The following is a 13565-nucleotide window of genomic DNA, read 5'->3' on the forward strand; positions in this document are numbered from 1 at the left end:
ATAACAATTAGTTATTAACTAATAACGATTCAGAACATGCAGATCATGCACGTCAGAACATAGGCTTCTCTTACTTCCTCCTACTATATACTATATATATATATATATATATATATATATATACACACACACACTATATTCAGGTGTGCTCAATAGTCCAGAAATGACTGTACAAGTGACCAACGTTGCTAATTCATGTTGTTACGAGCCTGAGCTATGGTAGCCCACTAGCGTTAAAAAATACAAAACACAAAGGGCAACTACTCGAAATGTGCGGGCGGCAAGAACACCAAGCTTTGACTTCAAGTTGGCCCCCGGGCCGCGAGTCTGAGAGCCCTGGTCTAAACCAAAACACGGTTTCTGTTTAACGTTAACATGACAGGATTCAGACCGCTGGAAGTCCGACGTTAATCCAAACTGCACCAAGTTAGAAAGAGGTTAAACATGACCATTCTGCTGGTTAGTCATGTGATCCACTGTTAATAGAAAAGTATTGATTATAATCAGTAATTTACTATATATATATATATATATATATGTATATATATATATATATATATACACACACACACATATACATACTACATATAAATATATATATATATATATATACATACAAACACACACACACACGCACACACGCACACATATATATTTGTATTTTCTCACACCTGACTCCAGCGGTTGTAAATGAAAAGTGACATTTCAGTATAATCACACGATGAAACATTTATTTAAAAGGAGGTCAATGACTGAACAGACATTTGGTCTTTACAGGGAACAATGAGCTGCTTTTCCTTCTTCATCCAGTACATTTGTTTCCTGGACCCTCCGAGGGACCCGAGCCCCTCTGGTTAGGCAGGAAGGGTTTCAGGGTTTCAGGGTTCAGGGTTCAGGGTTCAGGGTTCAGGGTTCAGGCCCGGACTGATAACAGTCTCCATCACAACATGACCCGAGTCCTCCTCAGCTGTCGTCGAGCTCAGCTGTGTTGCTGCCGTCGCCGTCGTTGGTGACCAGCACCTCTCTGTTCTCGTAGGTCCAGAAGCCGTTGAGGTCGATCAGGATGCTGCTGACGGTATCGCCCTGGCAACTGTTCACCAAGTCCTGGAGAGTGATCTTGTAGGGGTCTTTAGGCTTCACCATGTCAAAGATCTCATCCTGCGGAGAGGCAGTGTGCAAAATGTTTAACCTCAAAACAAGAATTTCTCCATTTGGAGACATCAAGTGGCAGAATGTTATTTCAGTTCATTACTGGAAACACATTAACAGTAACATTCAACATCAATTATAGCAGGTTGTGCACCAGGGTCAGCATGTTAAAGAAACCTGTGTGTGTGTGTGTGTGTACCATTTACCTTGACGTCCTGGAAGGTGACCGGCTCCTGACCATGAAGCTTCATCTGCTCCTGGATGGCCTGAACAACAAACACACACAGCAGTGAGTGTGTGTAAGTGAGTGAGTAAGTGAGTAAGTGAGTGAGTGAGTGAGTGAGTGAGTGAGTGAGTGAGTGAGTGAGTGTGAATGTGTGTAAGTGAGTGTGAATGTGTGTGAGTGAGTGAGTGAGTGAGTGAGTGAGTGTGAATGTGTGTGAGTGAGTGTGAATGTGTGTGAGTGAGTGAGTAAGTGTGTGTGTGAGTGAGTGTGAATGTGTGTAAGTGAGTGTGAATGTGTGTGAGTGAGTGAGTGAGTGTGAATGTGTGTGAGTGAGTGTGAATGTGTGTGAGTGAGTGAGTGAGTGAGTGTGAATGTGTGTGAGTGAGTGTGAATGTGTGTGAGTGAGTGAGTGAGTGAGTGAGTGAGTGAGTGTGAATGTGTGTGAGTGAGTGTGAATGTGTGTGAGTGAGTGTGAATGTGTGTGAGTGAGTGAGTGAGTGTGAATGTGTGTGAGTGAGTGTGAATGTGTGTGAGTGAGTGTGAATGTGTGTGAGTGAGTGAGTAAGTGAGTGAGTGAGTGAGTGAGTGAGTGTGAATGTGTGTGAGTGAGTGTGAATGTGTGTGAGTGAGTGTGAATGTGTGTGAGTGAGTGAGTGAGTGAGTGAGTGTGAATGTGTGTGAGTGAGTGAGTGAGTGTGTGTGTGAGTGAGTGTGAATGTGTGTAAGTGAGTGTGAATGTGTGTGTGTGAGTGAGTGAGTGAGTGAGTGTGAATGTGTGTGAGTGAGTGTGAATGTGTGTGAGTGAGTGAGTGAGTGAGTGAGTGAGTGAGTGAGTGTGAATGTGTGTGAGTGAGTGTGAATGTGTGTGAGTGAGTGTGAATGTGTGTGAGTGAGTGAGTAAGTGAGTGAGTGAGTGAGTGAGTGTGAATGTGTGTGAGTGAGTGTGAATGTGTGTGAGTGAGTGTGAATGTGTGTGAGTGAGTGAGTGAGTGTGAATGTGTGTGAGTGAGTGTGAATGTGTGTGAGTGAGTGTGAATGTGTGTGAGTGAGTAAGTGAGTGAGTGAGTGAGTGAGTGTGAATGTGTGTGAGTGAGTGTGAATGTGTGTGAGTGAGTGTGAATGTGTGTGAGTGAGTGAGTAAGTGAGTGAGTAAGTGAGTGAGTACGTGTGTGTGTGAGTGAGTGTGAATGTGTGTGAGTGAGTGTGAATGTGTGTGAGTGAGTGTGAATGTGTGATCTTCTATTTCTGATCCTCATGAAAACATTAAATATAAGCTTGACTTGAAAAGGAGGTCTGAGAGGATGGTTTACCCTGAAGAAGTAGTTGAGTGAGAAGACGTTGAGGTGTCCTTGGTTGTCCATGTCCAGGAGTTTGAATATATACTGCAGCGCTGCCGGCTCCTTCCTGTTTTCTAGTGCCAGCACAAAGTCGAGATAGGTCTTGTAGTCCTGAGATAGAAGAAGTAAAAGTACCTTTTAGACACACAGAGTCTGCCACCTGAGGGAGGGGGTGAGACAGTGACCCACACCACCACCCTTACACCACCACCAGACCTGGACAGCTGAGCCGCCCTCTCTCTATCCTACGAGATCTGGAACGTACCATTTCTCCATCGTAGGTGAGGCACTCCTGGAACACCCGGTCCAGGAAGACCGAGGTGAGCGTTGCTGTGCCGTAGCGTGACAGCTCCTCTTTGCTCAGCATGCCGTTGTGGTCCTTGTCCAGGTTGAGGTATTGGCCTGATCCAGATCCAGAACAGAAACACAAGCACAGCCAGTGGCTCTATTGATAGGGATTCTTACAAAGACGAACCCAAGCGACTGTGTTTCTATTGGTCCAGATCCACCACATTCTTTCCATTTAGCTGGCAGGGATCTTTGTAAAGAGGTCATTCCTGAGGATCACTGAGGTTTCCTCACCGTAGACTCTGAGAGCCGAGGGGGCTGAGAACCAGTTGGACTCCTGACTCTCTTTAGAAAGCTCCTCGTCTCTCAACTAAGACGGAAGACAGAAGACGAAACATGACATCAGCCTTTACACAAAGTGTTGCTGAACAAACTAGAATGTGCCCATTAAAACCCCGCTTTAATCCACATGACAGACATAACATGAAACGTCTCAGTATATTTATCAGTACCTCTATTCCTGGGCTGTCCCTTTAAAAACATGCTGCTGCCTCTTTAACTTGCTAGCAAACTAAAAGATGTGTAACATTTTATCACATATACCGACACAATCGGTTGCAAACTATGATTTAACACATGCAGGGTTGAACTAACTAACGGTTAGGAAGTGTTTCTACCTCCAATAAGTCGTCCAGGAAACTGCAAGCCAATATATCCTGGATTTTAATCTTCCCTGAAGAAGAAGAAGAAGAAGACATTATGGACACTGAGCGGTGCATCCTGGACCTGTGCAGGGTTCAGGCTCACCTGTTCGGAGCGGGTCGAGGAAGAAGAAGAACTTGCGAACAGCTGTGCAGACGTAGAACGAGTAGAAGGACTTCTCCAGTCCGTCCAGCTGAGGCAGAGTCGGGATCAGCTCCAGGATGTAGTTTTCAAGATCCTACACAGAACAATGGCATTCCTTTTGTTTAAATGTCCTCGTTACTTCAAAGAGGTGTGGCTGGTTGTGGTTCGTGATGGAAAGGCTTACCGACTCTCTGAGGTGGCCCTGTCCCGCAACATCATACAGACTCAGACCGATCCGGGTCTGATGCAGCCACACTGCAGAGACAGGGAATACCAATGCTTCACCACTTCAGGGACAAACACCAAAACCAAACATGAAGGGACCTGCATGTCACCAAAGCTCAGGAAAACTGTCTATCTATATTTGTACTATTGTACTTCTTTATGTTGCATGTGAAGGTGAAGCTTCGGACCTTTCCTCATGACGTAGTTAAAGAACTGCATGATGGAGATCCTGCCGTAGGGGTCGCTGTGGAACAGTTTGGAGTAAACTCTGGCCGTGAAGAATTTTCTGGTGAAAGAGGAGAGAAAGGGGCGAGATGGCGTTATCTCAGATCCAGGTTTATCCACCTTCACGCCTCCTGGTGCAGAAACGATGACACGCTCGAAGCCATCCACTTGCGACACTCAAATCTATATGGAGCCATCACCAGATGACTATCGCCCCACAGCCACAGACCAAGGCCATTGTGTTCAGTGCTAAAAAAAGAAAAGGGTGAAAGGTACCCGACACCTTCAACGTCTGTCCCTGAAAACCAAACACCGAGCCAGAAATCTGGGGTGATGGGGTTGATCCCGATCTACATTTCCACAGCTACATCAAATCACTCAGAGAACTCAATGCAAGGCCTAGAAAAACGTACATGCTTTTATTACTAGGAACGGTCTTCGTCAGCTGCAACTGGTTCAGAACACTGCCGAGTTTAAGACCAAAAACACCAGCCCTTACACAAGCTCCCTGTATGTCAGAGAAGAAACCACCACACGGCTCACGTACGTCCCTGAAATGCTTCTAGACCGAGACCACCTGGGACCGGTTCCCAGAGTCACTAAACACGGGAATGCAGGATTGGGCTACTAAAGACAAGATTTATAACTCTGACCACTTTAAACCCTTTATGTCTGCCTCCTGCATGACATGTGCTCTATAAATAAACTGGGTTTTCTTCCCCTACGTTCAGACTGTACTGGTCTAACCATCTAGGTCAGATTTCTCTCTGCAATGAAAACACGACTTCCCTCTCCTGTAAACCTGACAGTGAAACACCTGTGTGCACTTCCTGGTTCCAAAGAGACTTTCCATTGCCACACCGTAAATATACAGCATGAAGGTCGGCTTGTTGAATGTGGCCACATGCATCTCTGGCAACCTGCAGCAGCACTGATCACATCTCCAGTACATTTAGGATTGGATGGGTGTTTGCCACCAGAAGGATGTAAAGTCCAGGTGTATAATATTCTCCAGAATCAACCTTTGATCTAGAATGAATCAACGAACGTTGCCAGGAAAACTCAACTTCCTTACTTGCACTTGGGCCCGGCCTGCTCCCCCACCTGCAGGTAGGCTTCATAGCTGATCATGGCCTCCTCTCCACTCACCGGAGGCACCTGGTGCTTATCCAGCAGGAACCACAGATTCTACAGGAAGACGAAGATACAAACAGCCGAGGGACCTCCGCTGCGGTTATTCATGCAGAAGGAAGCCGGACCTATGTTTCGGCCGACCTAACTGTGTTTTACCTGCAGCTCCTCATTATCCAGCAGCTCTCTGCTCTTCCTCTGGAGGAAGACGGCTCTGGATTCTTCTCTCAGTTTCTGAAGTAACATTTCATCCTCTGCTGGGAGCTGCAAAACATCATCATCCTCCAAGTTACTCTCACTTCTGCACATCCTCCTCGGTGGAAAGAAAACCGGTGTACCCTGCAGTAAAAGTACTATTAAACGTGTACCCTGTAGTAAAAGTACTATTAAACGTGTACCCTGTAGTAAAAGCGGGGGATGCTCCTGTAGGACTGGTCTTTGTCGCCTCCTCCCTTCCACTCCGTGTAATATTTGGTGAAGAGCTCCGTTTCCTCCGCTTTCTTCTCCTCGTCGCTCCTGTCATCTGTTTCAGGATGCAGAGGAGGAGCAGTTACTGTTAGTTAGAGTGAGTTACTGTTAGTTAGTTACTGTTAGTTAGTGTGAGTCACTGTTAGTCACTGTTAGTTTCTGTGTGTTAGTGTGAGTTACTGTCAGTTACTGTTACTGTGAGTTAGTGTGAGTTACTGTCAGTTACTGTTACTGTGAGTTAGTGTGAGTTAGTGTGAGTCACTGTTAGTTTCTGTGTGTTAGTGTGAGTTACTGTCAGTTACTGTTACTGTGAGTTAGGGTTAGTTACTGTGAGTTACTGTTAGTTAGTGTCAGTTACTGTTAGTTAGTGTTAGTGTGAGTTAGGGTTAGTTACTGTGAGTTACTGTTAGTTAGTGTCAGTTACTGTTAGTTAGTGTTAGTGTGAGTTACTGTCAGTTACTGTGAGTTAGTGTTAGTTACTGTGAGTTAGTGTTAGTTACTGTGTTAGTGTTAGTAACTGTCAGTTAGTGTTAGTAACTGTGAGTTAGTGTTAGTTACTGTCAGTTACTGTTACTGTGAGTTACTGTCAGTTACTGTGAGTTAGTGATAGTTACTGTGAGTTAGTGTTAGTTACTGTCAGTTACTGTTACTGTGAGTTAGTGTTAGTTACTGTCAGTTACTGTTACTGTGAGTTACTGTCAGTTACTGTGAGTTAGTGATAGTTACTGTTATTTAGTGTTAGTTACTGTCGGTTACTGTTAGTTAGTTACTGTTAGTTAGTTACTGTTAGTTAATGTTGGTTACTGTTAGTTAGTGTTAGTAACTGTTAGTTAGTTAGTGTTAGTTACTGTCGGTTACTGTTAGTTAGTTACTGTTATTTAGTGTTAGTTACTGTCGGTTACTGTTTGTTAGTTACTGTTAGTTAGTTACTGTTAGTTACTGTTAGTTACTGTTAGTGTTAGTTGCTGTGTGTTAGTGTTAGTTACTGTTAGTTAGTTACTGTTAGTTAGTTACTGTTAGTTAATGTTGGTTACTGTTAGTCACTGTTAGTTACTGTGTGTTAGTGTTAGTTACTGTTAGTTAGTTAGTTAGTTACTGTTACTTAATGTCGGTTTCTGTTAGTTACTGTTAGTTAATGTTGGTTACTGTTGGTTAGTGTTAGTAACTGTTAGTTAGTTAGTGTTAGTTACTGTCGGTTACTGTTAGTTAGTTACTGTTATTTAGTGTTAGTTACTGTCGGTTACTGTTAGTTAGTTACTGTTAGTTAATGTCGGTTACTGTTAGTTAGTTACTGTTAGTTAGTTACTGTTAGTTAATGTCGGTTACTGTTAGTTAGTTACTGTTAGTTAGTTACTGTTAGTTAATGTCGGTTACTGTTAGTTAGTTACTGTTAGTTACGGTTAGTGTTAGTTGCTGTGTGTTTGTGTTAGTTACTGTTAGTTAGTTACTGTTAGTTAGTTACTGTTAGTTAATGTCGGTTACTGTTAGTCACTGTTAGTTACTGTGTGTTAGTGTTAGTTACTGTTAGTTGCTGTGTGTTAGTGTTAGTTACTGTTAGTTAGTGTGAGATACTGTCAGTTAGTGTTGACTTTCCAAATAGCCCCTTCAGCTACATCGGTCCAAGCTAGCTACCGGTAGCGCCGTTTACGTTGCGCCTCACCTTGCTGCGTGTTTGCGGACCTCCTCTTCAACACTTCCGCCCACTCCGGTAGTTGTTCTTTAGCCATAGTTAGTTCCTTCAGTTCAACCTTCCATCTCAACAGTCCAAAAACAGACAGAAACCACCCCAAAATACGGCTTGTCAGGTTGTCGACCCGAAAGAAGTTGGCTTCCGGCTTCCGGTTTTAATGTTTCAGAGTAAAAGCACCATTTTGAAATACATTTAGGAAAGCGCTCAGGTAATAACATTTGCGACAAATCCATATAAAACATCTATTCAATCGTAAAAGGTAGTCTACGCGAGACTTATTTCAAAACAAACACTCTAAGGAAAAAACAAGGACTCAAAAAGGAAATTAATGTAAATCTTTTTCTCGTTGGTTTCGTTTTAGTTTGGCGTCATTTATAGCTATTGAATTATTTTATTTTGCAAACCTGACGTAGTTTGTTAAAATGTGTTTTTCCTGCCAATCTACTGATTCACAAGCCAGTAGGTGGCGGTAATGCACGTTTACGCTGGTTTGCCAAACATTAAAACCCCCAGAAGAAGAGAGTTTACAACCGTAGCTGTCAAGCGTTGATGACGTCAGCTGCGCGACTCGACGCCTTCCCTTCCTCGCCGTGGGTCCTGCAGGTTGTGTGTTTGTGTGTTTGTGTGTGTGACGTTAAAGTGTTGGTTTGGTCACGTGTGAGTCTCCTTTAAATTATATATGATGACGTTTGGAGCCAACAAGGGAGTTGTAGTATCCTGAAAGTCACATGTGTAAACAGCAAGGTGATCAGCTGCTGGTCTCCAGGTTCCTGGTCCGTGTGACTTACGGCGCGGTGGTGAGTTAGTTTGTGTGGCAGATCAGGGACTCCAGCGGTCTGTATCTGAGGTGTAGATCATCTCCAGGCCAGGAGGGCCAGGAGGACCTCATGGACCCCGGCTTCATGTTAAAGGTCAGAATATGTCTGAAGCCCATGTTTTACCGGGGGATGTCAGCTCTCCTGAACATGCCGCCGCTGCTGCCTCCCTCTGCACGCTCTCTGTGCAGCAGACACATTAACCCCAGGCCAGGGGGGGGGCTGACGGACGGAAGGAACGGTGGACGGACAGATGGACAGGGGGGAGGACAGAGTAGCAACGACAGACGTAGGGAAGAGGCGTTCAGGGACGGGGCTGTGAAGGGCAGAGGGCCTTCCTCCTCCAAATCTGTGTTTGCTGCCGGGACGGCGAAGAGGACGGCAGAGATGCTGCAGAGGAGAACGGCTGTGGTCTGCCAGGAGACCGGGGGGTCTGAAGGGAGGACCAGCAGAGGACCAGGTAGGACTCTCCAGGGTCTGTTTACACTCAAACACAGCAGGAAACGACTAACCTGTTTCACCCTGATCCGCCTCATAGCGTCTGAATGGACCGGGAAGGTGGGAGTCGTAGACGGAATGGTGAAAAAAATCACCTTTTCACTTAATATACACAAGGGTACATTCACAAAATGAAAAGGACACTTCTAAGGGAAGTAATGGATTAAATATGAAAGTGTCCTCAGCTGATTGAACGTCATTTTAAAAGCTAATAAACAATCTGTTCTAATGGTTGGTAAAAAAAAAAAAAAAAAATTCTTATCCCTCCTCTCCAATGTTTTATTTATTTATTTTATTATATATTGTTACTATTATTATTATTATATATGCTTTAACACTCTTAAAAACAAAGCAGGAGATATGCAGTAACGTTCTCTTACAGCGTACCTTTTAAATGTACTCGTATGTCATTGATGGATGACATGGTAAATGAAGTGGTGTGCGTCTCCAGCGAAGGTGCAGCCTCCGGACCGGCCGCTCGCCGCTGCAGAGTGGAGGAGGCTGAAGGAGTCGCTGGGGAACCCGCCGCGCTTCGACATCCAGATGATCTGTGCGCTGTTCGCCTCCGCGGCAGAGCTGGACATCGCCAGGTGAGCGGTGACATCACCAGTGTGGCGTTGAAAGTGACGTAAGCATGTGTGTGTGTTACCAACACACTCTGCACCGGTCTACCACAGGTCCCTGCTGACTTTCGTCGCCATGGAAACGGGGACGCTGTCGTACGAGCTGCTTCTGCGGTATCTGACGCTGTGTGTGAGCGGCGGCCACGACGCCGAGGTGTTCGACGTCTATGACATCATGCGGGGAAGTTTCCCTTGTCTAGACACGGGAGCCTCCAGCCTCTTCATCAAGGCCTTTAGCCGCACGCCGAGGTGGAGGGAGGCGGTCGGTATCCTGCAGGAGGTCAACAAGGTGAACGTGCATTACCGTCTCACACGGGAGCCGGAGGACGCCCCCTCCCCGTCATCATCATCGTCACCTCTTCCTGTCCTCCAAACAGGTCTTCACCCCGTCACAGCGCAACTACGGTGACGTCATCACGGCGGCCACGCTGAACGGGGACACGGCCACGGCCTGGGCTCTGTACGATGAGTTAACTGGAAAGGGACTGAGGCCGCACCAGGACACCTGGGACGCCCTGTTCACGGCGGCGAGGCAGGGCGAGGAGGAAGAGGAGGCCATGTCTCAGTGGGAGCAGCAGGAGAGGCTGCTGGGTATTCTGCTCTACATGAGGGACAACCAGATCTACCCCCGACACGGCCTCGCCAGCAGCATCAAGGCCTGCTTCGAGAGGTGGGGGGGAGACAGACCGTAGACAGATCACATCGTAGACAGATCACACCGTAGACAGATCACACCGTAGACAGATCACATCGTAGACAGATCACACCGTAGACAGATCACACCGTAGACAGATCACACCGTAGACAGATCACATCGTAGACAGATCACACCGTAGACAGATCACATCGTAGACAGATCACATCGTAGACAGATCACACCGTAGACAGATCACATCGTAGACAGATCACATCGTAGACAGATCACATCGTAGACAGATCACACCGTAGACAGATCACACCGTAGACAGATCACATCGTAGACAGATCACATCGTAGACAGATCACATCGTAGACAGATCACACTGTAGACAGATCACATCGTAGACAGATCACATCGTAGACAGATCACACTGTTGAAAGATCACACTGTAGACAGATCACACTGTAGACAGATCACATCGTAGACAGATCACACTGTAGACAGATCACACTGTTGAAAGATCACACCGTAGACAGATCACACTGTAGACAGATCACACAGTAGACAGATCACATCATAGACAGATCACATCGTAGACAGATCACACTGTAGACAGATCACACTGTTGAAAGATCACACCGTAGACAGATCACACTGTAGACAGATCACACAGTAGACAGATCACACTGTAGACAGATCACACCGTAGACGGATCACACCGTAGACAGATCACACTGTAGACAGATCACACTGTAGAAAGATCACACCGTAGACAGATCACACTGTAGACAGATCACACAGTAGACAGATCACACTGTAGACAGATCACACCGTAGACAGATCACACCGTAGACAGATCACACCGTAGACAGATCACACTGTAGACAGATCACACCGTAGACAGATCACACTGTAGACAGATCACCTCCATGATGTCAGCTCCATCCCTGTTCTGTCTGCAGGCTCCCAGGACCCACGTGGACAGGAAGCTGGACCAGCGCCACACACAAGTAATCACTTCCTGCTCAACATTGTTATTCAGGCAAACCCATGTTAGTGCACGTGTTGTTCATGAGTGTGTGTGTGTGTGTGTGTGTGTGTGTGTAGGGGTGTGTGTCGGGCTTGTGGGTCTGAGTTAGAGTCCATCCAGCTGACTGCTGACGAGTACCGACAGCTGAAGGACCGAGTGATGAGTGACATCATTCAGGGACGAGATGTCTTCAACAAGACTACACCGGAGGTACACACACACACACACTCACACTCATACTACACAGTGTATGTAGTATGAGTGTGAGTGTGTGTGTCTCAGCAGCACAATGAGCTGGTTTCACATATCAGCTAATAGATAATTATACTGGAGAATCCACCTGGCAGGTCTTTCCTTTTCTTGTTTTGCATTATTACAATCACATTTTCTTTTTCTGTGTGTGTGTGTGTGTGTGTGTGTGTGTGTGTGTGTGTGTGTGTGTGTGTGTGTGTGTGTGTGTGTGTGTGTGTGTGTGTGTGTGTGTGTGTGTGTGTGTGTGTGTGTGTGTGTGTGTGTGTGTGTGTGTGTGTGTGTGTGTAGGAGTTGGAGAGGTTCAAGGTGTTTGTGGAGAGGAAGCCAGCGTTCGATGTCATTGTAGACGGATTGAATGTAGCAAATATCAACAAGGACAAGAACAGGCAGTCAGAGACGGTGAGAACGTGTGTGTGCGTCCGCCCGTCCGTCCGCCCGTCCGTCCGTCCAGTGCTTGGAGCTGAGGGTACCTGTGTGTGTTTCAGCTGCTGGCGGTGGTCTCAGAGCTGGGGGGTCGGGGTCTGGAGGTCCTGGTGCTGGGGAGGAAACACATGCTGAGGCCCTCCAGGTCCTGGGACAGACACAACATGAGCCTGGTCCAGCAGAAGGCCCACTGCTTCTTCACGGAGAACATGTAAGTGGAACCACACACTCACACTCACACACACACACACACACACACACACACGTATACTCACCTCCACTTCTGCTCCATCAGCTCAGAGGATGACCCCTTCTTGCTCTATGCCGCGTTGCATTCTGGGAACCACTGCCGGTTTGTGAGCAGGGACCTGATGAGGGACCACAAGGCCTGCCTGCCGGACGGGGCCGCCAGACGGCTCTTCTTCAAATGGCAGAGGGGCCACCAGCTGGTGGTGGAGGGACACGTGGCAGCAGGCAGGAGGGTCCGCTTCCAGGTGAGGGGGTCACTCAGGTGAGGAGGAGGAGGGTCTGAAGGCAGGGCGGTGTTAACGGTGTGTCTGTGTGTGTGTGTGTGTGTGTCTGTGTGTGTGTGTCTGTCTGTGTGTCTGTGTGTGTGTGTGTGTGTCTGTGTGTGTGTGTGTGTGTAGAGCATTCCCAGCTATGACACCATCGTCCAGACTTCAGTGGACTCATGGCACGTTCCCTACGATGACAACGAGGACAGGAGCACCTATGAAGTCCCACAACGGTGGCTCTGCCTGCACACGAAGCCCTGAACACACACACACACACACACACACACACACACACTCATGATTCTAACTGTGGACTTGTAAATAAAGCTTTACCACCACATGTTGTGCTCTTCATCTAACTTTTACCCAGAGTTCCAGCTGCTTGCATTGTTTCGGTAATGAAGGGGAACGTTGGGGATTTGACCATCTCCCACGCTGTATTTCCCTTTACTGGGTTATATTTCACCAGTTTCACGTATTTCGTAGAGTGGTTGCTATGGTTACTTGTTTTTTTGCGCCAATTTACCACCCGTCAACGACAAATAGCACAATAAATGTTCACCGTTCAAGCAGTGAAATCTTAAAGGAACACCATCACAGACCAGTACAGACCTGTTACAGACCAGTGGGGGACCCACTGAGACAACAGACCTGTCACGGACCAGTGGGGGGACCCACTGAGACTGCAGACCTGTTACAGACCAGTGGGGGGACCCACTGAGACTACAGACCTGTTACAGACCAGTGGGGGGACCCACTGAGACTACAGACCTGTTACAGACCAGTGGTGGGACCCACTGAGACTACAGACCTGTCACGGACCAGTGGGGGGACCCACTGAGACTGCAGACCTGTTACAGACCAGTGGGGGGACTACAGAAGTCACACAAAGAAACACGAGGCAATCCGGTCAATTTTCAAAATAAAAGCAATTTTCGCGATTGACAAATGCGATCATATTAATGTATCTAAACAGTAGAGAGATGAAACATATCTACACTACTACCACACTCTCTGTGTGTGTGTGTGTGTGTGTGTGTGTGTGTGTGTGTGTGTGTGTGTGTGTGTCTGGATAAATAAAACTTCTTGGTTACAGAAACATGGCGTATTAATTTTAGTAGGTTATTTACTTGCCCATGATGGAAAAGATAGCTCTGAATGAACAACAGCTGAGCAGAAGCGCT

General features: G+C 46.6%; 2 protein-coding genes across 3 annotated transcripts; one reads left to right on the forward strand and one right to left on the reverse strand.

Moving 5' to 3' along the window:
• Positions 1-117: 117 nt before the first annotated feature.
• ppp2r3c (protein phosphatase 2, regulatory subunit B'', gamma) lies at positions 118-7721 on the reverse strand. 2 transcript variants are annotated; one of them, XR_014597381.1, is made up of 14 exons: positions 7556-7721; positions 5826-5950; positions 5587-5691; positions 5372-5484; positions 4260-4357; positions 4031-4101; positions 3808-3940; positions 3678-3733; positions 3295-3370; positions 2978-3114; positions 2686-2823; positions 1356-1415; positions 829-1158; positions 118-417 (listed from the first exon to the last, which is right to left on the reverse strand). XR_014597381.1 is itself a non-coding variant. In XM_084012974.1 (13 exons), the coding sequence occupies exons 1-13, from the start codon at positions 7620-7622 to the stop codon at positions 964-966; spliced, it is 1374 nt and encodes a 457-aa protein (XP_083869100.1). In that variant the 5' UTR covers positions 7623-7721; the 3' UTR covers positions 715-963. The 2 variants fall into 2 exon arrangements, 1 of the variants encoding a protein (XP_083869100.1); XM_084012974.1 differs by lacking the exon at positions 118-417 and having other exon boundaries at positions 715-1158.
• A 286-nt stretch (positions 7722-8007) lies between these two features.
• prorp (protein only RNase P catalytic subunit) lies at positions 8008-12737 on the forward strand. The gene is made up of 10 exons (XM_084012972.1): positions 8008-8860; positions 9350-9488; positions 9576-9810; positions 9899-10191; positions 11124-11171; positions 11269-11401; positions 11732-11842; positions 11929-12077; positions 12162-12360; positions 12514-12737. The coding sequence occupies exons 1-10, from the start codon at positions 8473-8475 to the stop codon at positions 12640-12642; spliced, it is 1824 nt and encodes a 607-aa protein (XP_083869098.1). The 5' UTR covers positions 8008-8472; the 3' UTR covers positions 12643-12737.
• The last annotated feature ends 828 nt before the right edge of the window (positions 12738-13565 follow it).

Source organism: Eutrigla gurnardus (genome assembly GCF_963514095.1).
Source record: "Eutrigla gurnardus genome assembly, chromosome: 7".
Lineage (NCBI taxonomy): Eukaryota > Metazoa > Chordata > Actinopteri > Perciformes > Triglidae > Eutrigla > Eutrigla gurnardus.